At 34.8% G+C, this 26,133-nt stretch overlaps 2 protein-coding genes across 2 annotated transcripts in view; one reads left to right on the top strand and one right to left on the bottom strand.

Annotated features, from left to right (window-relative positions):
• The window catches only part of tbxas1 (thromboxane A synthase 1 (platelet)), a 76,763-nt gene extending 69,522 nt beyond the window's left edge, over nucleotides 1–7,241 (bottom strand). The window contains exons 1-2 of the mRNA XM_058751126.1: nucleotides 7,173–7,241; nucleotides 4,502–4,632 (exon numbers count right to left, since the gene is read on the bottom strand). Coding sequence (XP_058607109.1) covers nucleotides 4,502–4,602 — 101 coding nt within the window. The 5' untranslated portion in view covers nucleotides 4,603–4,632; nucleotides 7,173–7,241. The remainder of the gene's footprint in view (nucleotides 1–4,501; nucleotides 4,633–7,172) is intronic.
• A 1,102-nt stretch (nucleotides 7,242–8,343) lies between these two features.
• hipk2 (homeodomain interacting protein kinase 2) overlaps nucleotides 8,344–26,133 on the top strand; it is a 106,679-nt gene continuing 88,889 nt past the window's right edge. The window contains 1 exon segment of the mRNA XM_058750613.1: nucleotides 8,344–8,720. Coding sequence (XP_058606596.1) covers nucleotides 8,702–8,720 — 19 coding nt within the window. The 5' untranslated portion in view covers nucleotides 8,344–8,701.

The raw sequence follows: 26,133 nt of genomic DNA, 5'->3' as shown, positions 1-26,133 counted from the left end.
TAAAAACCAAACATGTTAAATGCTAGATGTGAATTTATCCATCACAAAATATAATGTACAGCATGTTATTCAATTATTATTATTTTACTTTAAACAAACATTATATGATACAAATGTAATCTAAATAGAAAAATAGAAAAAAAGCCCAGCACAATTAAATAGCCAATATCAACCAATAAATAAAAAAACTAATCTGTAATACTGACTGAAAACCAATATGGTTCTGATATATTATACATATATATCCTGCATGAAGACTTCTACAAAATCAGATACAGGATAAGCCTGAAAAAAGACGCATACTGTAAGCATGTAACTAAAACATTTTTCACTACACAAGTTTTAAAAGAAAATGATTCATAAGACAATGCAAGTACATGTTGCTTTCTCAGCATTCCCACACAGGCCACTAAACTGGGCATTAGAATAAACTGGCCAAATTTAGATATGTTTATCTTCCAATTTACACAACAACAGACGTTCAGCTGCTCATGTTGTCAAGTTACCCAAATAACCTTTTTTGCAATGTCAAAGTCCAGCAAGTAACACCGATTCGCAGAGGACTGAACCTAACAGCTTCATTTGCCAGTAGGTGACGCTTTGGCTGTTTCCAGTACCCTCTCATCATGCCTTTATGCGTAATGAGGCAGAAGGGGACAGAGTTCAGAAGAAGTTCAGCTCACTGCTAATCACGCTTTCCTCACATTCTGGCAGTTGCAAACACACTGAAGGCCCTGTCATTGTAAAACCCTCCGATCTACTGGTCCAAGCTGGTCTCTTATATAAGCTCTAACCTTTCGCACTGAAGATCAATTCTTTGTCTAAAGGAAAACTAAATGCTGGAGTACTTCAGGAGGTTCCTTTGCAAATATATAGTGCTTTGCCAAGCACATTTAGTCATGTTTTACTGCATTGCAGCAAATTTACCATATCAATTGCACGTTTGATGCAAATAAATAGCGTTCTCCTTTACACATGGATGACCTCAGAGGAAACACTTGGCTCCTCTACTGATTAGAAAGTTTTGTTCCGTAACACTGCGTCTTTTGTATTTTAAGTTTGTGTGTTTGACAAGCAGCATCTCAAAGAAACAAAGCTTATATTTAACAGTGCAGTCAAGTCTCGAATCAGGGACTAATCCTCTAATATGGCTTATTTCAGCCTTGGGACCGACCCAAAATGCTTATTGATATACCATCTTCGAAATCCAGATTTTTAAAAAAAAAACTCTTTGTCATAGCAGCCCTGTGCAGAAAGGTTTCATCCCCTGATATAAATCTCCATTTGCACTGTGACAGAATGAGTGAGCCCTTACATAACTAACCTCTTTAAGTCCACAGTGAATGACAGTCGTGCCTTTGCCAACAGACAGGAATTTACTTGTTCTGAAACAAAAATGTGTGTGTGTGTGTGCAAGACTGCTAAAAGTTAAATAACAGGGACAGCATTTGTACCCCATGGAGGGAAAAAGCAGTTGATCACTATCGGATTCTTTCTTTTCTATTAAATCTCTTTAATATGTCTAGCATATTCTTGAATCTTTTAAATTTCTTAGAAAATGTTATGTCACTTTCAGCTAGGATGCAACAAAGAGCCTAATACCTTTTCTATTATTATGTTTCTTTGTAAACAAATATACAGTGGGAAAAAAAGGTGCTTAATCATCAGAAAATGTTGACCATCAAAATCAAGAGGTCAAATTAAATATTAGGATCCATTTTATTTTCTAGTCATTTTCTATAACGTTTGCAGTGTTGTTACCAAAATATTAATAATGAATTGATTTTTTATTGATTTTAAAATGTATTATTTATTAAGTAGTAATAATAATAATAATATAATGCATTAATAAAAGGAATAATACACACACACACTGTATTTACATTATTTTTTAATGTGTGTGTGTGTGTGTGTGGTTAGAGATATACAATTAAATATGTAATAAAATATAAATGTTTAATAAAATTAATAATTTCATTTTAATATTGCAGATTGAATGTCAATGTCAAAAAGCAATGCATGCCTCCAACGCTATATAAATATTAAAAAGTATATAATTTGCATATTCTTGGAAGGTGCCATTTCTCTTTAATATTCCACTGATCCATATTCTGCAATAATTAGAATTTCATAGAACACTTTATATAACCTATAATTAAATTTTTAGATAACTTGTAAAAAAATTACTCCACTTGAAGTATTTTACCTTAAATGAAACTAACTACAGCTGCAGTTTAAAAAAAAAAATCCCCAAGGGTTTGAATAGTAATGCGATATACGATGCAACAGGTCATGGCGCCACTAAACAAAGCAGTGATGCTTCAGTGGAATATACCATTATGTAAGCATAACAATGGATGTTATAGAATAAGAATACCTTAGCATTTAACCGGAAGGTTAGACCGGCTTAAGTTCTTCTTAAACCTTAATTAACCTACAAGCTGTTGTCCAGAGCACTCTTATTGCTATGGACAACATAAGAACATCCTTTTTTTCAGTGCTCCTTCTCTGTTAAAGGTGACAATATGAATGTTTCATAAGGAAGGGTGTGACTAAGCCCTGTAAAAATGGCTGTAATTAAATTCACTGATTCCAACACTGTAATAAAGTTCTGATACGGAAAACTAAATATAACCTTAATAGAGACCTGCAACTCCAATCAGCTTCTCACCAGACTGAGTCACTGCATTATAAGAGCAGTGTTTAACTAATCCTTTATTTAAATGCTAAGCACTTTTGTTTAAAGTCACTGTGTTGTTTTTGAGGCCACTGCTGTCTAAAGGAATCATGTCACTGTCTATAAAACGCTGCTGAATGCTACAGAAAAAAACAAAAAAGCCATGCATTGTACTACAAGTGACTGGATTCAGGTTTTTTCTTGATAAAGTTCCATACATTTGTCAATGTCCTACAATAAGAGGACAAATTTAGTTGGGAACCAATAAAATTGAGACACTCTACACTTTTTACATTTTAAAAATCACCTTTAGACTTTGCAATGGAAAACCTGTGTTATAAGTTTAGAGGACACTGATGTAGTAATCAATCTTCAAAGAAAAATAGAAAACAGCTCTGATTTACCATATGGAAACTGTAACTAAACCTCCAGGCATCTGAGTAAAAAATGAATTCTTGCTGCTTGTTCAAATTACAATGTGCCCACACTTTTTGACAATTTCCCCCCATTATTTAAATATTCTAATATTCTATGTTTTTTTTTGTTTGTTTGTTTTTTTTGCAATTTAAAAAATTGCTCCAAAAAATAAATAAATAAATATAATTGCTGGTAATTACTCGCCCTCAGGCCGTCTAACATGCAGATGACTTCATCTGAACAGATTTGGAGAAAATGTAGCATTACATCACTTGTTTACCAATGGATCCTCTGTAGTGAATGGGTGCCGTCAGAATGAGAGTCCAAACAGCTGATAAAAACATCACAATAATCCACATGACTCCATGAGTCCATCAATTAACATCTTGTGAAGCGAAAATAAACTGATCCATCATTAAAACTTTTTAATTTCAAATTATCGCTTCAGACTGAAATCGATAATCTATAATTACACTTCCTCCAGTTAAAAATCCATCCCCTCTTGTCCTGTCAAATAAAAATAAACTGACATATTTGTTTAGAATATAGGTTTTAAACCATTTTTGCTTGTAAACGGTGCTTGATCTGTGCATATTTCTCTCCTGATTCAGACAAGATGACTTTTTCACTAGAGAAAGCAATATTAGAGGACTCATTTGAAGGTAAAAAGGTCTTAATGTTGGATTTGTTTATTATGAACACACAGCTTTTTGTTTCACAAGATGTTAATTGATGAACTGGAGTCATGTTGTGGATTATTGTGATGTTTTTATCAGCTGTTTGGACTCTCATCTGATGGCACCCATTCACTGCAGAGGATCCATTGGTGAGCAAGTGATGTAATGCTGAATTTCTCCAAATCTGTTTTGGCGAAGACACAAACTCATCTACATCTTGAATGGCCTGAGGGTGAGTTAATTTTCATTTTTGCGTGAACTTTTATTTAATTCCGTTTACTTATGTTTTTATTTTTCAGTACATATTTTACATCTAGATATGTTTCATAGCTTGACCATGCACGATTGTTATCAGCTCTTAAGGATTTACTCCTATCTTTACTATTGCTACAGTTATATTCCTAAGGCTTGTGACCAAGGAAACTATGAATTACCTTCAGCCTTGCCTACACGTGACTGTAAAAAGGGACCGGAATCTGAACGCTGTCTGCATTCAAACGGGAAGACATTTAAAAGATAAGTGCGGAGACACGTGTGATTGGAATTTGATCAGATCGCGCCGTCCTTCTCCTGAGGAAAACAAGTCTGAGCTGTTTGGATCTCACAGTGGTACTCTCTTCCCAGAATGCTTTAGAAACATTGGTCATGAGAAATCTGCCATTGCAATCTGCGAAATAACAGTGTATGTGTTTTGCGTTTGGAAACCTCACGAAGAAATTGTTTTACTCACCAGTAAAGCAGGCTGAGGAACAGCAGAAAAAGGCACACAGACACAGACCATCCACTCGCCTCGACTCCAAACCATTTCAGAACGTCAACTAACAGCTGCATGATGAGACCTGTCACTCTTACTGCTGCTTTCTGCACACAAAGAGGAGACGCTGACAAATTAACTGCACTTAAGAGTTCAAAATATTTGTTATCTACACACTGTAACATCACAATATACCAGCCTAAAATCTGCCAGATAAACATCAGCTCTTAATAAAATCAGATCTTATCAAATCTTAATAAAACAAGACAAGTAAAATAAAATAAACATCAATAAAAGCTATTTATTAACGGTCTTATATATATAAAAAAAAGAAGGTAACCAGTAATTGTATCTTATTATCAAAAAGACCTGAGCTAACATGAACTAACAATGAACAGTTGTATTTTTTAACTAATGTTAAAACAGATGAATAAATTCTGTAACAAATGCATCACTCATTGTTAGTTAATACATTCACTAATGTTAACTAATGGAACCTTTTGGTAAAGTATTATCCAAAAAAAAAGGATAATTTTACATGCACCCATTCATTTTGGCGCTTGATGATTAACACACAACAAAGTCACTAACATAAAAAGAAACACTTAAAATGGGATTTATGTGAATTATGTTGCATGGAGCATCATAAAACAATATACAAGTTTATTGTAATAACACACCAGTGGAATTTAAACCTGGCTAGTCTCTTCCGCTAGTCAGCTAAGCATTAAAAAAACTAAACAAACAGATATGAAAACTTCAGTGTGACAAGTTACTTTTCCTACAGTTAAAATTAACTTTTGGTGAAAAAAATTACAGTGTAAAACAAACAAGTGTAGTTTTGTCATAACAGTACATCGAACTATTGAAAAGAAATCCCATAGACTTATATTGAAACAGTGACCCAAGCAATATCTTTGACTTTGCCAGGTTTTTTACTTTAAGTGCATAACATAACAACCACCCAGAAAACCATAGAGATGCCTTTGCAACCAACAGCACCCTAGAACTGCGACAGTGAGTTCTGCATAAATAAATATCTAGTTAAACAGAATGAAATCCTTCATGAAGACGGAAACACTACCCTGTGACACTTGACCCATTCACCTAACCCACATTTTCAGTTATTAAGTTGAATACAAAATGTAAATGGTTAACCAGCTCACAATTTGCAATGGTCAAGAACATCTGTAAAAAGAAATAAATAAAGAGTTATAAAAAACTACAAGAGCTATTTGTTTTTTTACAACCCTGTTTTACATGAGGAACAGAAACTACATGCAGCCAAAAAAACACAACACATATTACAGACAGTAGAAAGATTAATCCTTTTACATTATTATAAACAGAATACAATTAGGTAATGCTAATTTCCAGATTCCTCCAACCTTTTATTTGCACTATTCACTGCTTCTGTTTGTACATGTTTGATGCTCTGCTGTTTACACTAGTCACATGTGGTTTCATGACTCCTCTCACATTTCTCGAAATCCCCAAAACAGGCTCTTGATTGTGAACAAGAAGCCTTGAGATACAACCCATGTCTGAGTTCTCATCATTGACATTGTAAAGATGTTCTTCCATGTCAGTGTGGAGATGCAGTAAATCTCCAAGGAAATGTAGGCTAAAAAAAGACAGCATCTCCCAAAAGAGCTGTCTACCTGCCAGCGCACACCAGCTAAAGGTAAAGAATGCTTTCTGTTAGAGCTGTTTTAGTTAATGCTTACAATCTGTTAACAGTTAACGGTGAAGTTCTTGACTTTAGCAATCATGTTCGTGAAGCAACACACAAAGTGTTTTATGTAGGCTAATAGTCAGCTGTCTGTGAGCATGGCTGACATTGTATTATCAACAACTGTTAGTCTGAGAGCAAGCAAGGACATCGAGCTGTGTGCAAAAGGGCCAATCATATACAATTTCGCAATAATGCAAGATCAATTTTTAACAGATGATGCTGACACTATGCAATATTCTTAGTGATTCTAATACATAAATCAGAATATGAGTTTAGACAAATATCACATGCTTACTTGATCATGCAGTATAAAAAAAAAAACTATAAAACTATAAAAAAAATAATAACCACCTAAATATTAATAATATTATTTAATTGAAAAGTTTGTCACATAATCAACCAAACAAATCAATCAATACAAATTTAAACAAAATGAACAGACACACACTTATTTATTGTTTTTATAGGACTACACAGAAACATTTATTTTATTTTATTTTCAAAGAAGACTTCTTACAAATCATTCTACAAAAATACAATTTGGCAGTGCTTCAATTTCTGTTACATCTGTGCATACTACTGTATCTGATTGTGACACTTCCCCGAAATTCAAGTGAAGACTGTTTATAATTTAGGCTACTGTCAACATTGTGTTACTGTTTTACCAATACACATACGAAGAATAAGTTCAATACTTTCGATGCTCTGTTTAATGTCACCTTTCCCCTATTATTTTGTAACAGAATCCGTACAACGGTTTACGTAATAAATAAAAAAAGAGCGAGCATCATCATGCACTCTGCTAATAATGTTTGCTGTTACTTGAGTAAATATGGGACGTTACAATGTTATCAAAGGTTTAGATGATGCCAACATTATGAGTAGGCTAAATGATATAAACAATGCGCTCACCTCGTGTTTGACAACAACCGCTTGCGATGACACTGAGGCGGTCTGGAAAATGTAGTTTTTATGCGGCTGAAAAATAATTCCCACGCAATGGCTTGTGGTACTTGTAGTTTGCACTGATAGCTAGCTAGTGCACCACACATAAGAATTGTAGCCTACAGTTCTCTATCGCACTCATAATCCCCACATTTAATTAGCTACACTTTTAACTTTATATATTTTAAAAATATATAAATTAAAAAGCTATGAAATAATTCGAAGTAATAGCCTACTATTTAATATTTTGTGGCAGTTTATTTGTTTGCTATAGAGCTATAGTTGTTGTTGTTGTGTTAAAACACTTTTTTCTGGGAAAAAAAAGTGCATGACCTCTTGAAGATTACTGTTTTTATATGATTGGTACTGGATAGCAGAGTTTTTTGTTTTTTATTATTATTATTTTTTACACAGATGACAGTGTTTTTTTTTTTGTTTTTTTTGTTGTTGTTGTTGTTTTTGTGTGTGTGTTTCAATAAGAAAACATTCTATGATATGCTATAATATGTATATGCTATGATACATACACATCTTCTTCTAATACTATATTAAAAGCATTCTTAATTTCCTAAATCTATAAACACGGTTTGTTAAATGTTACTTTATGCAGATGAAATTTTAACAATTTTATAGTCTCATCAAAATATGGAAAGAACAGGTATGGTTTTCTGATGAATCTATCACTCGTCTATTGTAATTATTTTATGAAATGTCCTATGTATTCAAATGGATATCCAGCTCCAGAAATACGGAGAGTAGTTGCAAGCAAGTGCAAATAAATGTATAAGAGATTCTGGCTCAATCTCTGTAATCCAGTTCTTATGGACTTCATTCTGTGCTGAGCAGCCACACGATTTAAAGCAGACAGAATCATCTAACCTGTGACAGAAATAAGCATTTTTAATGTAATAATCAAATCCATGGCAATATTTCATTAACATATAACACCCTCACCAGACCATAGTGGCATCGCAGTAAGGAAGTGATAAATGTAATATTATTAATAACAGTATTTTGACAGAAGTAGCTGTTTTCAGAACGGTAGTGAGCCGGATCGAGTAGATCGTCGTTTGATTTAGAGGCCCTGTTCAACACGATCGGTTACCTCGTCGTTCGATTACAACGCAAAGTCGCTCCGTTCGCTCTCTCGTTTCTCTCATTGCAACTTTTGCAGGCACTCACTCCACAGACATGATCACCAGCTGAAGCCAAGACCTGCAATTTGGCTCTTTTATTAGAGCCAAAACACCATCGATACCCGTGGAGTTAAGTTGCAGACATCCTTTTTTCATCACGCACCCCGGGCCGATTATCAAATTGAAATTCTGGATGTGATTTTTCATTCTTTTATCCTTTTTCTCTCCCTGATGAACTGGGTTAGTAATGCAGGAGACAGCAGCGATTCTGTCCGCGGCTCAAGATGGCAGATTTTTATTGAGTTGTGAACAGTGCTGTCGCTTCATTTTTTGCCATGAATAACAGAAATCCTTGCACCGATGGCCCCTGTATACGAAGGTAAGATCTACAGCCCTTACGAGGGTGAAATTAATGTCAGACCTGCACATAATTGACTAACATTATTCACTCTCTCCGCAGTCGGGTCCTGAGGTTCGTTACCAATCTCTTACTTGTGTCAGAAAGGATGCATTTGTTAAATTATTATTATTTATGAAATCTTAGCTTGATGTGCTATCAGTTACTTATTGAATTCGTCCAGGTTTATTGTGGATTTTGACTAAAATGTATTTGAAACCGCAAACCTCCCTCTGTTTCATTGTGTAATGCTGTCTATTCACTTAATGTTTATTCTTATTGGCTAGTATTACAAAATACCACCGTTTCATAATAGATTGCTGTGTATTCTGCACGCTTGTGTCATATACAATAGATTATGGATCTATTTAGGGAGGTTATATACGAAACAGAAAGTGGATATGAAGCAAACAGGCAGTGTACAGATAAGGCATGATTCTTGGAATTGCGCTTTCTAATTTCTTGTTTCACTATTAAGTGACTTGTTATTCAATTGATGCTGCACAATATATGTTGTAATGGTTTGGTGTGATTATAGACTAACTAATACACTGCAGTGTTAAGGTGACTAATCCTCGTGCAGGAATGCTTTATGGAGTATACAGTGAATCCATAGCAGAGTTTTTTCTGTCTTAGCATTTTTTTTGTTCGACGTGAGGGGTAAAATCAATTCATCAACAGCCTAAAAAGCTGTTTTTGTTCTCCAGAGAGCATGCTGAGGTCACTTACAGGGTTAGTTCACCCCAAAATGAATTCTGTCATTTACTCACCTAAACCTCTTTTTCTTTTCTGTGGTGATTTTGGACAGAATGTAAGTGACTGTGACAGCCTTAGTCACTTTCTCTGTATGTAAAATGAAAGTGAACGGTGATTGAGATTGACATCTTTTGAGAATGACGTGAGGGTGTGTAAATGATGACAGATTTTACATTTTTGGATGAACTATCTCTTCATGGCTGTGTCTCAAAACCATATGCTGCCCATTTTTGGGTATCATAGGTGCATATGCAGCTTTTTGAAGCACCTTCGGTGCTTTAAAATGTAGGTTGCTCACTAGGTTTTCAGCCTTAGTTGTGGTTGAGTTTGATTTCAGATTGAGATTGAATCATATTCCGGTTGGTTTTAGTTCATAATTTAGACAAATACAAAGCAATGCATGTGTACGACAGTGCCAGCCTCAGACAGCTGAAGGATTACATTTGTCTTTTGAATTATTATATATTATTTTTTCAATATTTCTGATTGATTAGCCGTGCTCCCTCTGCTGGTGATAGCAACCCCCACCCTTTTTTGTCTTTAAGATTATTTGCACAAAATGAATAGGCATTACTTTTTAATTTTTGCCTTATCAAGCTAAAGCAAGTGGGAAATATGCAAACCTTTAATCACAGTTCTACAACTTTCTTAGTTGATTAGATGATCTTATAGGTAGATGGATGCTGCAGATGGATGGATGCTAGATTCATCTTGTGGAACGGTTACATTTGAAGACCCTTAAGGTAACCTTATGGGACATCTGAAGACGCTTGAGACTTGGTTTAGCCTTCGTGTAACTTTTTAGGTTTGATCTGGCTGTTGTATAAACAGCATCTCCTATGGGATGTTCACTGTAATCCCATACAAAACCAAGTGAGCTTATTTAAGAAACAATGTGTGGGACTTCAGCCTAATTGTTTAGTCGAACAGTGATGCTCATAAGGTGTAAAGAGAGATTTGTCATTTGGAAGTAGTTAATGGAATAGAAATGACATTGTTCTGGTGGTTTCTCTTTCTCTGCTCTTGCTTATTATAGATGTGTGCGCTCAGAATGGAAATGTGGGGCAGCATCACACATTTCCTTTACTGTCCATATGTCTTGTGTGATATTTATGGATGCAATTATGTAGTTTTTCTACACTTCAGATGGCTGGTTAATGCAGAAATGTGTTTCTTTTGCTGTTTATCTCTCTTTGTTTCACTTGTAGAGTTGTTTTCGTTGCCTAACAAAAGCTGGGACTTTTAATATGGTGGTGTTGTGTCATTACCTTAGGAATGCCTAATAATTGGTTTATTTGTTGTTTTTTGTGGTTTGAGCAGCCAGTCCAATGTAACGCCAATCTGTGAGTGTATGTGAACACACATTAAAACTAGATTAAATGTCTGGTCATGCTTGTTTAGCATTTATTTACAGACTCCTCTGCTCATCTCATGGTTGTCAGATGCGTGCATTGTGTCGCTAAGGCACATGCGCGCTGTGTTGAGCTCTTTTCAAAAGCAGGAGTAAAAGACCTTTCAGTTTGTGAATAAATATCTGTTACTGCTCCAGTTTAGGGTACAGACTGTCCGTGGAGACGTTTGTAATGCCAGTCCATAGTGAGAGCTCTTTGTTGTTGCCTTTTCCCCTGCACTGATGTGTCTTTGTGGAGCGCTGTGGTGCAGGCCCAACGCTCTGGCTCAATCCCATACGGAAGAGTAATCTGGGGCCAGAGGAGTCTTGGCTCCTGGCCTCGTAACCCACACTGACATGTTGATAAATGCCTGATGTGAGGACCAGGACAACCTGTCTCTACAGCAGAAGGAAGCAAATGTTTAGCTTTGGAATCCTGGAGATGGAAAGACATCTTGAGTCAGGCCTGGGTCTTTCCAATTATTGTGTTTTCTCTTTATATTTAGGGGTCACGTTTGGTGATTATCAATATCGTTTGCAGTATGCTTAATCTTTAAAGGAATAGTAGTTAAAAATGAAAATTACATTATAATTTATTCACCCTTATGCTGTTGCAAGACTGTATGACTTTCTTTCTTCCCTGGAACATTGAAGGTTGAGGGTTTCACAGAATTTCCAAGTTGCTTTTTTCCATAAAACATAAATATACCATACTGTTCAAAAGTTTTATTTGGCAAGGATGCAACAGCAAAGACAACATTTCAAAAACATTTTATTTTTAACTTTCTATTCATTAGAGAATCCTGGAAAAAAAGATGTATCGTTTAGAAGTACAACAGTTTTTAGCATTGATATTAATAATAAGAAATGCTTCCTGATGAGCATATTAGAATTAGCTCTGAAGGATAGTGTGACACTGAAGACTGGAGTAAAGATGCTGGAAATTCAGCTTTGCCATCACAGGAATAAATTTCAATTTAAAATCTATTCAAATGTAAAATGGTTATTTTAAAGTGTGATAATATTTCACAATATTACTCTTTTTTTTTTTTTTTTTTTTTTGATGCATTTTTGATCAAATAAATGCAGCCTAAGAGGCATCTTTCAGAAACTTCTAAAAAATCTTATCTCCAAGCTTCTGAGTAGTCTAGAGTAACCAAAGAAACCAAAAAAAAAAAAGCACCCTCAAATTGGTCCATATGACTTATATTCTTATATTATATTCCAAGCCTTCTGAAACCAGTCTTTTAAGAACCAGTATAATGGTCTAAACCATATGATTAGTTGGTCTCTGACCTGTAGATGATCTCTGCCAACTGTTTTTGCTTTTCAGACCTTTGGAAACCTTCTTGGTTCCCCTGAGTTCACGCCACCATCTCCACTTGACAAGCATCTGCGTCATAAACTTCATAAAGCAACTGTTCCAACATGTCCTTCTGTTTTGGTGTTGGAGTTGATTGATTGTCCCTAACTGATCTTAACCCATGCCTAAGGTCCAGGGTCATTGCCAGTTGAGAATTGCAGGAAAATCTATAAGTTTGGAGGTCATCGCCCCTGAGTGAGTTTACATTGTTGCCCCCCTCAATCAAGAGGAAGTGCTTCCTTGCTAGGACACTGAAGCATTGTGACACCGGTGTCTGTTTGGCAGACGGACAAATGCCTGGTTCTCATAGCCATCCATGTTTGAAAACCACAATGGCTGACTGTCCAGGTCATTGGTCACTCTGGAAATAGTCTTCTCCAGCGCATTATCCTCACAGAAGTCCTTACAGGACTTTTCGTCTCACCGTGGGTCAATGAATGAACCGCAGGCTTACTGAATGTGATTATGCTGTCCACATCTTGTGCTCCTTTGAAGCCTGAGGGACATTTGAGCTCTCAGAACCTCAGTGGGGAAATGGCTCACAGGTGTGCTCTGGTGCCCAAGGGAGTTGAATTGTGGCATATGGGGGTGGGTTAGTTAATGGGGTCTGTCCTACTGACAGAAACCAAAAGTGCAGGGGAAAACGGGGCTTTGTTACTGACCACGGTGAGCTCATTCATTTTTTAGGTGTTTATTTTGCATGTGAAATGCACCAATTTTTGCATGCTTGGATTGAAACTGAAATGTGCAATATCAATGCATTGACTGCATCTAAAATCTCTGCTGTTTGTTGGATGGTACAACTGCTAGTGAACAAATTCAATATTCCAACATGATCTCATAATGTGTCTCTCATTATCGATAAATGACACTCTGAGAAAGACGTTGTTAATGGCAAACGTATTTATAAATGAAATCCAGATAGGAGTAATAAAAGTAAAGTCATTTGCACTCTGTGTATGGCTGTAATTATCTTCAAAGCTCAACAAGTATGAAATATAAACACAGTGGATGTTTTGGTATAACATGTTTTTCTCATTAACTGATTTATGTGGGTGCTTGTCACAGTGACCTCTAGAAGTCTCACAGAATGAAACTGTCAAATTAAGTAAACAGTGGTAAATGTGATGGCTTTAAATATTTCATTCATCTCTTTTATTATAAATACAATAAAAACAAACTTTGAATCCTTATTAATTCAACATTGTAAACCTCTGTATGTCTCTGAAGTTGTTCATTTGTAAAAGCGTTTACATTTCAGATGCTATCAGTGTGTTGGTATTGTATGTTTTGTTGTCTGTGCAAACATATAAAAATGCATGTTTGCTACAGTTGGAGCAGAGAATTGAAGAGGGGGCTGTAAAAGTGTTTTTAATATTTTTATTTTTAATATGTATTACTGAATATTAAACCATAATACTAATATCATACGCATTCTTTGTTATAACAGTGTTGCCTTAGTATTATTTACATACTATTAATATTTTCATTAGTAGTAGTAGTACTTATTCATATTTTTAATAATATTTTGACTGTTTTTTTTTTATATTTTCAGTTTTCATTGTACTTTTAGTTTAAGTTCAAGTAATTTTAAAGATGTTTTGTCACTTCTATTAGTTTCAGTAATTTAGTAATAATAATTTAGTACTTTCAACTTATTTTATTCCAGTTAGTTTCCAAGGCCATATTTACTTTACAAAACAAAACAAAACAACTAAATTATTTTGTTTTGTTTTTAGTTAACAACACCAAACTGTGCTTTCTAAAGACTGGTTAAAAATCCTATTATTCTTTTAAAGGCCCTAGTTTTTAACAGTAGAAATAAAAAAAAAATCTCTATAAAGCATTGTGGGAAAAAATATTTTGAAGGAGTTTTTTTTTTTTTTTTTTCTCACAAAATATTAGTATGATCCCAAGGGCTTTATGACACTGGTCTGGAACATTTTTATACTTAAGTATAAAGTATAAGTACAAAGAAGTAAATTAGAATCCACCAAATTATAAATCCATCTGTACTTTAATAATGGTAGAAAAAAAGATACACAACATTAGATTTAGCCTTATTACTTATTTTTGTGTTTTAATAATTACTGTGGTTTTAGAGTAATGCATATATAAAAGCATGTTTATTTTGAAAAAAACTTTAGAAACAAGGTATCTTTATAATGTCATGCTTAATATTTTTCTCACATAGTCCAAATGGATTTTTATACATACTATATATAGCTATGTTTATTTTTATTTTTAATCTTTTTATTATTTTTTAGGAAGGGTGTCCCTCGCAAAGGGATCATCACATTGCACTGACTGTCTTTCTCTTCAAGTTCTGCTCTGTACATCCCCTCTCGGGCATCGCAGCTCATGACCTGCAGGCAGCATAATGGGATTTTATTATTTCATAATTAGCCCGTTTGCTGGGCTCATGTTGTCTTGCGTAATAATTTGTTATGTAACTCCCGGTTTAAATTACTAATTTGCTGTCCTCTATTTGTGAAAGTTTTGGCATGACTGGCAACAATTAGTCCGCTATAAGGTTTCACGGAGAGCCATGCCAGCGACGTTGGTCCGAGAGCTCTCACCACATGCGCGATACGCCGGGGTAGGTGAGTTCAGCATTGATTCGCAGCCATGCGGAAACACAGAAGGATCCAGCTGCAAGCCTCTCTGTTTGTTTCGTGGTGCGGGCGTCAGATATGATGCAGCACCAAGGGCATTTTCAGACAATGCTGAGTGTCATACCTTTCTACACCCACACTTATCCCACAGTACTAATGCATTCTGGGATACATTGCGTGTTTACACGGTAAACAAAAGGTTTGCATTTAGTTGCCAGGCTGTCAACATACGGTCACTTAGTGAGGTAAATAAGCAGCTATGAAAATGCAAAGGGAAACCGATGGGAATGACAAGGAAATCAAGTAATTTTTGTTTCAAAACATCACAAATGGGCCTGTTTTAACTCATTCTGCCAGGTCTGGTGGATGTGCTTTTTTTTTTTTTTTTTAAAGGGTGGGGGTCCAACTGGTATGTTTCCTTTGATCAGATATGAGAGGATCAGTTCACGCTGGGGTCTCTCCCGGCTGCATTCTTCCACCAACAAAGGGAAATGAAAGGGGGGCTTTTTTTCACAGCCGCTGCATTTGCGGGGCTGTAATCACATGGCAATTACTCCTTCATGAAGGGCACCATTCATTTCGCCTTCACACCTATGGTTACCGGCACCAGGGTTCATATCACCAGCCACTGACTGATGGAATTCAGCTGCTTTTGTGCAATGAAACCCTACTTATTCCTATATCTCAGGGCATCAGTTATGAATTTTAGTAAGTGCAAGTGGTTGATGACATGGTTAGCTTTGGTTTAACTTGAGCTGAAACATTTGGAGTAGAAAAAGTTTTCTCTCAGGAATTGCTAGTTAATTTCATAAACAATTGGCAAATGGCAAGGAGCACACTGAATTAACCATTGTGCTATGCTAAAAAAAAAAAGCTTAACCTAATTTGGTGTTCCCAGTCAAATATGAGCTTGTAAGCCTCTAAAAATGCCATATTATCTCCAAATTTTGGATTCAATCTTTTTGTCAACTTGTTTTCTTTCAATTAGCATTGGTTTTGTATTTCTTTTGGAACTGATTTATCGTAGGCCTCATTGATCTGAGCTTATGCACCTCGGTTTTTGAGTGAAAAGCAACATTATTTGTGGATAATTAATTTCACTCAGAAGCTGAGGTGCAAATACAAATCCTGTGCTAATTGTTAGAAAACAAGCTGTATTTTTTGACCGGGAACACCACAATTATCAATTTTGGAGGAATTTGTTGTACTGTACCCTGTGTGAGCGAACTTCAGTAGGTTTTGATCCAATATGATAACCTTAACTTGCATTTTTTTGGAAAGAGAAAATCCTCTCTGGGCCAAAATGACCAGAAAAACAGAAATGGTATTCTCTTGAGTGTAATTCTTTTGTAAAAATCTTGGTTTTATTTACATCTTTGGAGAAATCATTTTTTCTAGTGTACTTGGAGATAAAACGTGGTCTTGTGTGCTGATTTCTGTAATGTGGGTTACTGTGCATGTGCATACATGGATGAAACCGGGGGTTAAATTGGCATACAATGCATTCATTGGTCTTTCAGCATTCTCTCCCCCTCCCTGTTCTGGCCATGCCATGCCAGCCTGCTGAAAGCACATTGTCTATGCCCTATATAATCCTATTGTTGTCGAGAAACCCCCATAAGTTGGGCCAATTGGCATGGTGAGGCTCGGCCTGCTTTATCTGGGTAATGTACAGTCTAAACTTGATGAGACAGACAGATTAGCTTTGTCCACAAACATCTCGTAGTTAGAACCCAACGTAACTGAACACAGTAGTATAAAGATGCCCATGTTTCATTGGTTGCATTTACTTTTAATCATTTATTAGGGTTTGTGTAGAACATTGGCCACTCTTATACATGGAATCTCAATCACTGACAGTGATTTGTAGTGTTGAATGTTTTATTTTATTGCGTTTTATTTTAATTTATGGTTTTTATATTTAATTTAAAGTTCTGTATTTATCAGTACCTGTCAATATTTGATATTTATCAGCCGATTATTTATTTATTTATTTATTTATTTATTTATTTATTTATTTATTTATATATATATATATATATATATATATATATATATATATATATATATATATATATATATATATATATAATATTATTATTATTATTATTTTATTTTTCTCTTATTACTAGCACTTTCTAAACAATTACTTTTTTTAGTAAAGATTTATTTTAAAAATATTTTTATAAGACTTTTTTCATCTTTTCTATTTACTAATTAAGTACTTTATTTGAACAAAGATAGACAGATTTTTAATTTAAAAACATTCAAATAAATTTTTATTAATTTTAACTTTTTTTTCAGAGTGGTAAATAAAACAGATTATTAGAGTACGCTTTACAAGAAAATACTATTTCAGTTTTTCTACTTCTACACACAATTCACATTTGCGTTACTTTGTTTCCTTATTTATTGTTAAATTTATTAGCAATTTCTGAGTTAAAATTGTTTTTACACCATTTTTCTTCACTGTATGTATGTCTCAGTCTTTCTCTGTCTAATTTAAGCATTTCTTGAAGGTAATATAGTCAGGAGAATAGAGAAGAAGATCCCTGAGAGAGATATTGTCAATAAGTCTCTTCAGAATGTTCACTTCCCACCCTCTCATTCTCATGTTTTATGCCTCATGTGTTGAACGCGGCAGACAGTGCTGCAGGTAAAACTCTCCACACACACACACACACACACACACACACACACACACACACACACACACACACGCACGCACACAGTCATTGTGGGGTTTGGCCGCCCAGCCCGACTGTGGGCTCTTCACAGATGGCTGCAGGTAGCGTGACACGCTTGGCTGATAACCAAAGGACTTCAAAGCCCCAGACAGCCAGAACAGAGCCGAGAGAGTCTGCCCCACTTTTTGATGTGCGCCTGGAGGAGTGAGAAAGGGACACTGGCGCCCCAACAGACCAGAGCGCTCTTAAGAGCCGGAGATGAGCGGCCCCATTGCCCCTTAATGAGCTCTGCTCGAAAACCCATCATGCTCACACACAGGTCCTCTTTGTCAAGAAAGCTTGATCAGTTAACGGTCGACTCTATACTGAGCAAAGCTCTGATTGCCAACTTTTTTAAACTAATCTTGACTTTTAAGTGACATTTTTCAGTTTTTCCTCTTTAATTTGAAGTTCTCTTTGAATTCAAAGCACTGTGAAGGTTGTAAGAGACAGTCTTAAAAGATAGTTCACCCAAAAATGAAAATTGTCATCTAGTCAGATTCACATCATTCCAAACCTGTATGATTTTCTTTCTTCTGTGCAACATAAAAGATTTAACAAAAAAAAGTCTCAATTTTCTCCATGCAATGAAAGTCAATGGGGTCCAAAGTTTGTTGGACAAAAAGTTTTTTTTTTTTTTTTTTTTTCATATTCAAACGTTTTAGTCAGTTTTACTTGGATGTCAGTTTAATTGACAAAAATAATGATAACACTTTATTTTAAGGACCAATTCTCACTATTAACTAGCTGCTTATCACACATATTATTAGCATACTGGCCATTCATTAGTACTCATAAAGCAAATATTAATGCATTATTCTGCATGACCATATTTTAGATCCCTTAATCCGACTCCATACCTAAACTTATCAGCTACCTTACTAACTTACTTACTGAAGGAAAAATGTGTTCCCTATTCTAAAGTGTTACCAAAATAACATTTTAGGTGATTATAAACCAAATATTGAGATATTTTGTATATTAATTTAGTATGATATAGCAATTTATTCACTACTGTTTAAAAGTTTAGGGTCAGTAAGATTTTATTCATGTTTTTGAAAGAAGTCCTATGCTCAAGGCAGCATTTATTGGATTGAAAATACAATAAAAACAGTAATGTTACCATTTAAAATAACTGTATATGTATATATGTATGTATATATTTTATATATATATAGTATTCAGATTAATATATGTTATTATTTGTTAAAATTGTTGGTAACTCTTTACAATAAGGTTCATTAGTTAACAACATTAGTAAACATGAACTAAGAATGAACAATACTTCTACAGCATTTATTAATCTTAGTTAATGTTAATTTCAGCATTTACTAATGCATTATTAAAATCGCAAGTTGTGTTTGTTAACATTAGTTAATGCACTGTGAACTAACATGAATAAGCTATGAACAACTGTGTTTTCATTAACTAACATTAACAAAGATTAATAAATAGTGTAATAAATGCATTGTTCATGTTAGTTAATACATTAACTAATGTTAACAAATGACACCTTATTGTAAAGATGTATTGACGTAATCATATAACTCAGTAATTTTGTTAGATGTACTGTAGAAGATATGCTTTGGGCCACTGGTGTGTGATGTAGGATATGGATTTCACTGTATGTGCTCTCTGAGCTGACCTATCGTTCAACACACACTCCAGAGAACGGCAGCGAGCGAAAGGGAGGCTGACGATAGATGCTGTATCCTCCATCCTCTCCTCTGCTGGGGTGCATCTTGCAGGGCCGATTTCTTGGAGGTTAATAATTGAAAGGGTGCTGGTGGGTTGTTGGCAGGGTGTAGTTGTGCGTAGGCTGTAACCTTTGTGTGTGTGTGTGTGTGAGATGCCCTCCCCTCTTTCAAGATCAATGGCACTTGCGGGCCTGCCCCCCCTTCTGCGTATCCCGTGACCGGTTAGGGCAGCACGACTCTCCCGGAGCCCAGAAAATCTCGGTCTCCTTCTCCAAGAAAGGCCAAATGCCGACCTTTTGCTATGAAAGCATGGCCTTTGCCGTTTCTGGGATTGTTGTTTTTACCTTGCAAACTTTATGACTGTGAACACGACATGGCAAGAGCGTGAGGGAGAATGAGGTCGAGATGGATGGAAGCTGATACAACTGGGTGGATACTGAGTGTCAACACTGGGACTCGTTCCCTCGTGGGCTCTGGATCCTGTTTATTTTAGACTGGACACCCACTTTCATGTGTCTTGAAAGTCCGTGTTGCCTTTGGTGTCATGGGCTGGCTGACTGATTAGAGGCATCTCTCTTTGAGGAGTACGACAGCAGAATGTCTCAATCCGTGAATCCCTTTGGGATGTTGCTGCGGGGACGTTATAACCTCGAACTCGGCTCAGAGACAAGACAAGTCCCGTCAATAATGTATACGTCCCCTTTCTACTTTCAGTAAGAATGCGAGTCACATGTTATGGTGTGTGTGTGTATAACAGAGAGTTCCTGTCATAGAGCACTTATAGAATTCAGTCTTAAAATTGAAAAAATGATGAGACAAGACAAGAATGAGCTAAATAAAATGGTGTAAAAAATTATATATATATATATATATATATATATATATATATAATATATATATATATAATTGTTTTTTTTTTTTTTTTTTAATAATTTTTTTTAAATTTTTAAAATGTATTTTCCTTTTTCCTTTTAATCCCCCAGTTATATCAGTTATCAGCTGGTATTAGAAATATCAAAATGTATTGTAAATATGTTATGTTAAATAGTGCATTCTGATTTCTCCTATTTATACATTTAGAATTAGCTTGTTCATCCTGTAACACTCAACATTAATCTTTAAAAACACTTCTAATTTAATAACACTGTTAAATGTAATCTTTAGCAAATTTTAAAATGAATATCCATTGTTGAATATCCATTGATAATGCACATTTGTAATGTTGTATGTCTAAATTCACTTGTAGACTATACAATGATTGATTATTTTTTAGGGTTTTATTTATTTAGATAAAACATTATAGAATTTTCAGCTTTAAAAGACAGTGTTTTTTTAGTATTATTTATATATTAATATTATATACTGTAGTATTTATTAATATTTAGAATTGGCTTTTGTTTTTATTTTTTAAATACTTCTATTCATTTTATATTTAAAATTTTTACTTAAAGCGTTTATGTAGAATGCATTATAAAGGGTTATTAAAGGGTATAATGCATTATAATTATTCATAATGTGTGTTGTAATACATTATATCTTTTAAATAATTATAACTGAATTTAAAATGCATAGTGTAACAATGAATCGATATGTGTTATAATGTATTAACTGTGGTTATAATTATTCATGAGGTTGTACAATTCATTATACAGGTGCATTACAAGGCATAGGCTAATTAATGCATTAAAACTACTTTTATAATGCATTATACATGAAGGCTTTAAGTATTACCTTGATGTTTTAACTTTAGTCATTTTAGTATGTTTCTAATTTCTTATATAATACATTTTTGAGCTAATATTTATATTTTTATTTATCTGCTTTATTTCAGTTACCAAAATCAGTGTTAATAGTTTTAGTTAGCAATAACAACACTGTTATCAGCTTATTAGTATTTTATTACAGGGAAGAAACCAGCATAAACATTCTTTTAAGCATCTGCCTCTTTTCTGTGCTGCACAAGAAAGAAAGTCACAGGTCTGGAATGACATGAGAGTGATTAAATGACAGAATGTTCATTTTGGGCTAAACTGTCCCTTTAAGGTGTGTGTTTGTGTGAGGGGCAGTTTGGCGCTGTGGCCTGAAATGTCTCATGTGGCTGACGCTGCTAAGGCCATGTGCCTGAACTCTTGTTGCATTTGAGAGGGGAGGATATGTACATAAACACACACACACACACACACACACACACACACACACACATACACAATAGTCTCATGCTGAAGAGAAAGCAGGGGACGGGTGGGTTGAATGCTTATCACAATCAGACACATGGACAGTATGTGTGTGTGTGTGTGTGTATGTTTGTCAGACCTTCGCTGGTGTCAGTGCTGATCCTCTTCTACAGCCCTGCTCTCCTCCAGCCAGCCAGCGCTCAAAAACAAACATGTTTTGGAAGCCGCTCTCAATGGCTCGCCATTGGCTGCCAGGAAGACTGATCGGGTCTGACTGGTTGCTTAGCATTTCAGTATGATCTGATCCTGAGAGACGCCCCTGCTCAGATATATTTTAATGTGTGTTTGTTAATGTGTCTGAGAATTTTAGAAGGCTACGTCTCCATGTGCTTGCCCAAGCATGAAACAAATGACAGAGCCGTCCTAGATATACATATTAGCGTAATGGATTCCACAGCACTAGGGCCTCTCATATAATGTATGCAAAGAGCCACACGAGGAAGATATGACATAAACATTACTGTGTGTTCTGTCTTGGGTGCTTTTGTCATTTTGAATGAATATAAAGTATATTTTCACCAATGAAATGTGGGTGTCCTAGTCAACTGATTGGTCTTAAAGAACATAACATTTATGTGATAAAAGCTTTCCATCCATCCATTCTTCAAAGCGCTTATCCTCTGTAGGGTTGTAGGTAGAAGCTTTTCATAAGCTGACATTGTGTCCTTATAAACTTCTATGTGTGCTAGAACAATTTCTGCATGTTTTTTTCTGAATGCTAATGAAATCATGTTGGATTTACCCATGATTAGTGCTGATTGGTCACCTGGCTTTGTGTGTTGTTAGTGACTTTGGTTTTCATTGACTAATGATCTGGTATTTTCTCATTTTAAGCTCTTAGTTTGTAGGCAGAGCATGTTGTTGTCTGGATTTGACTTTTTATGATTTGAGTCACATGACAGTAATGACGTTCAGAGAAGGTTTGGTCCTAAACGTCTTGGTTCTCCAGGTCATGACGCTTATCATTGGTGACTCCTCATGGATGACTACTTAACAGATTTACACTTTGTAAAAAAATAAACAAAAATATTAATAAAATGCCATTTTAAAGTCATTGAATTTTTGGATTATTTGGTAGAAGTGCAGCAGTGAATTTTACTGATTTTAAAACTTTTAAAACGATTGATTAATAAAGCACAGAAGTTGAGGAAAAGCCCAAAAGTTATTAATAGACACAATAAATAAAACAATTTTTATTATGATTTGTATCTCAACTGGAATGATTGCTTTAAAAAATTTTAAATAAATACATTTGCAAGAATCACCCATATGTATGTGTATTTATTCAGCTCTTTTGAAGGTAATTAAAGAAAAACATGTAAAAGCCATTAAAATTCCTCTAGCTTTTATCATTTAATTTGTCTTCATATAAAGGTCATAAAGGGAATAAAAAATTACAGCCCATGTATAAACTCATTTATCATCTTATAGCCAAAACCAATTAATTGGCATAGACAGACTCTGATGGAGTCGCGGATTACATTATTTTTAAACTTATTGTTGTGCGCTCTCTGTGTGTGTGTGTGTGTGTGTGTGTGTGTGTGTACGTATTCCTGTTTTGTTCTTTTGTTCTGTCCAGGCCTGTAATTTCATTCTTGCCTCCCCAGAAAATGTCATCCCGTTCAGTAATCAGATTACTCATAGTTTATGGCTTTTGCTGAGGTATTAATATGTTGTATATGTTGTTCACTTATCACTACCGTCAGTGGCTGGCAGGACTCCAGGCTTTGTTTATGGAGCTCTCAGCACCTCTGGTCTACAGAACATACAGAACATCATTTGTTACTCAAAGTCAACATGAAACTGTGTTCACAAACCATTTAACTCCTGTAACGTGATGAATGATGAATGGAAAAAGATGTAGAACAGGACAAGAATTGATAGGATTGTGCGTCTGTGATTTGATTGATTTTAATGTGATTTGTGATTTGAAAAAATAACTTGGTACCTTTAGGAATGTAAATAAATTTGATTTCATGTTGACTTGAAGGTATAGCTCACCCCAAAAAAAAAATTGTTTCATCATTTGCTCTCACGTTGTTCAAAACCTGTATGAATTTCTTTCTTCTGTTGAACACAAAAGAAGATATTCTGAAGAATGTTGGTTGCCAGACAGTTGCCGGTAGCCATTGACTTCTATAGCATTTTGTCTTCCTTTCTATGGAAGTCAATGGCTACCAGCAAAATGTTTGGATACCGATATTCTTCCAAAGCCTTCTTTTGTGTTCAACAGAAAGAAAGTAACTCATACAGGTTTGGAACAACATGAGGGAGAGTAAACGATGACAGAGTTTGAACTATCCCTTTAAAGGGATCATATTCTACACACTGTATTTACAGTACAACTTCGAATTTTTATTTTTTTTAGTGTAATTTAGTTTTACGTGACTATTTTCCTTTTCCTCTGTGAGCATTAAGATTGAACAGGCTGTTTTTCTACTGTACCTTTTAAGACTTCTCTATGTCTAACCTCAATGTACCAGCATAGTTCAATAAGACTAAATACTGAATTGGCGTTAAGTAAACATGGATGAACATGTTACTTGAATATGACTCTGAATGAGTTTTTATAGTCTGATCGGACGGGAGAATATATTTTGTTATTATGTAATCCTGTTTTCCATGATATGTTCCCTTAGTTTTAGTCCCTTAGTTCTTCCCATCATTCCATACAAGTTTGTGCTGTAGGGTTATAGAGGTCGACCACAGACACACACACACACACTCACTCACAATCTCCCTGGACTGTGATGTATTTGCAGGAAGAACCAGTCATAATGTCTCCTGAAGAGCTGGCCTGTGAGGATTTGGCTTATTAGCCGTGTCTGTTTATCTCTGGTATTCTCCAGAACCATAATTTGTGTAAAGATTATACTTGACGGAAAACACAAACTGAACCGGCGAATGACAGATGTTCAGAATTCCAGAAAATCACACAGTGTTAAAATAACACTGAAGAGCAAATGCTTTCGCGAACCGCTGCTTTCTGTTTAAGGAACACACGATGTTATATTCACTTTGATAACACTCAAATTCAAAATAAGCTTCTTTTGTTAATTTCGAGGTCGCTTTTAACTTGTTTTGTGGCTAAGAACAGTTGTTTTGTCAGGGTAGAGAATCACTTTAGTCATTGAGGCGCCACATTTATCCGTGCTTTGAGTGGCACAACTGCAGGATGTTCTCTCTGTGTGTGTGTGTGTGTGTGTGTGTGTGTGTATTTGCACTCGGTGTGTGAATCTTGTTTCATCTGTGCCTGGCTTGGCTTTGTGGTTAGTTTCTGGCATGTTGCTCAGGTCTTGTTCTTTTGAAGTGCCAACAGTGCAGCAAAAACCTGCAAAACATACTTTCGCAAGTACCCCGGCACACAAACACACTGCGACAGACAACGAAATAACTCATGGTTTGTTATTGTACCTCAGAGATTCCAATCAAGAGTGCCAAATAAAATAAACCAAACCTTTAATCAACATAATTAAAGCATTATAAATTTTCCTTGTAACTGTTTTATTAGTGGGGCTGGCGAACGCTAGTGGGAGGCTGCAGGAGTTTATCGATATTGTGTTACTGTAATGGTCTGATAACAGGGCTGTACAAGTTGCTTCTTATCGGGTGCTTGTCCCAAGCAGTCGTTGTCTTAGTTTTAATGCTCTTCAAGTGGGGACAGAGTTAGTCAGCAGGTCCTGAAGCATTGAAGTGGTGACTGTGATGTGAGTTCCCTTCTACACTTCAAAAAGGGCATTATTTTGAGCCTGTTCTGTTGCTAATAATATTGTGGGGGAGTCCTCATTATTATGGTAGTAGTATTGATTATTTTATTATTTTAGTTTTATTCTATTCTATTTATTTTTTCTTAATTCTTTACAATTTCATTTTTACTTTTTATATTTATTACTATTCTTAGTAGTAGTAGTAGCAGTAGTATTTTAATTATTATTATTGATTATTTTTATTCTATTTTGTATATATTATCATTTTATTATTTTACTTTTTAAGATTTATTCATTATTATTATTACTACTACTACTACTATTAGTAAATATAGTAGTAGTAATATTTAGATTTATTATTGGTTATTTATTATTTATTTATAATTAGTGCTGTCAAACGATTAATCGCATACAAAATAAGTTTTTGTTTGCATGATATGTGTGTGTTCTGTGTATATTTATTATGTATATATAAATACACACACATACAGTATATATTTTGAAAATATTTACGTCTATATTTATATTCATCTAATTTATATTATAAATAAATATTTAATATATAAACATATATATATATATATATATATATATATTACACATACATAATAAATATTCACTGTACACATACATATATTATGTAAACAAAAAGTTTTATTTTGGATGCAATTAATCATTTGACAGCACTATTTATAATATTACAAACTTATGTGGCACTGACTAGAAGTAGTAGAAGTATTAAATTTTTTTATTATTGATTATTGATATATTGTTGATTTTTGTTATTTTTACTTACTGTTGAAGCTGACTTTATTTTTATTATTATTGTAAGTAGTAGTAATTATGTAGCATTGCTTTTATTATTATTCTGTTTATATTTTTATTAATGGTTATGTTTTACTGATGT

This window comes from Onychostoma macrolepis, chromosome 18, assembly GCF_012432095.1.
Source record: "Onychostoma macrolepis isolate SWU-2019 chromosome 18, ASM1243209v1, whole genome shotgun sequence".
NCBI classification, from domain to species: Eukaryota; Metazoa; Chordata; class Actinopteri; order Cypriniformes; family Cyprinidae; genus Onychostoma; species Onychostoma macrolepis.
The sequence above is the reverse complement of the archived record's forward strand: the minus strand, read 5'-3'. Positions and strand labels throughout refer to the sequence as shown.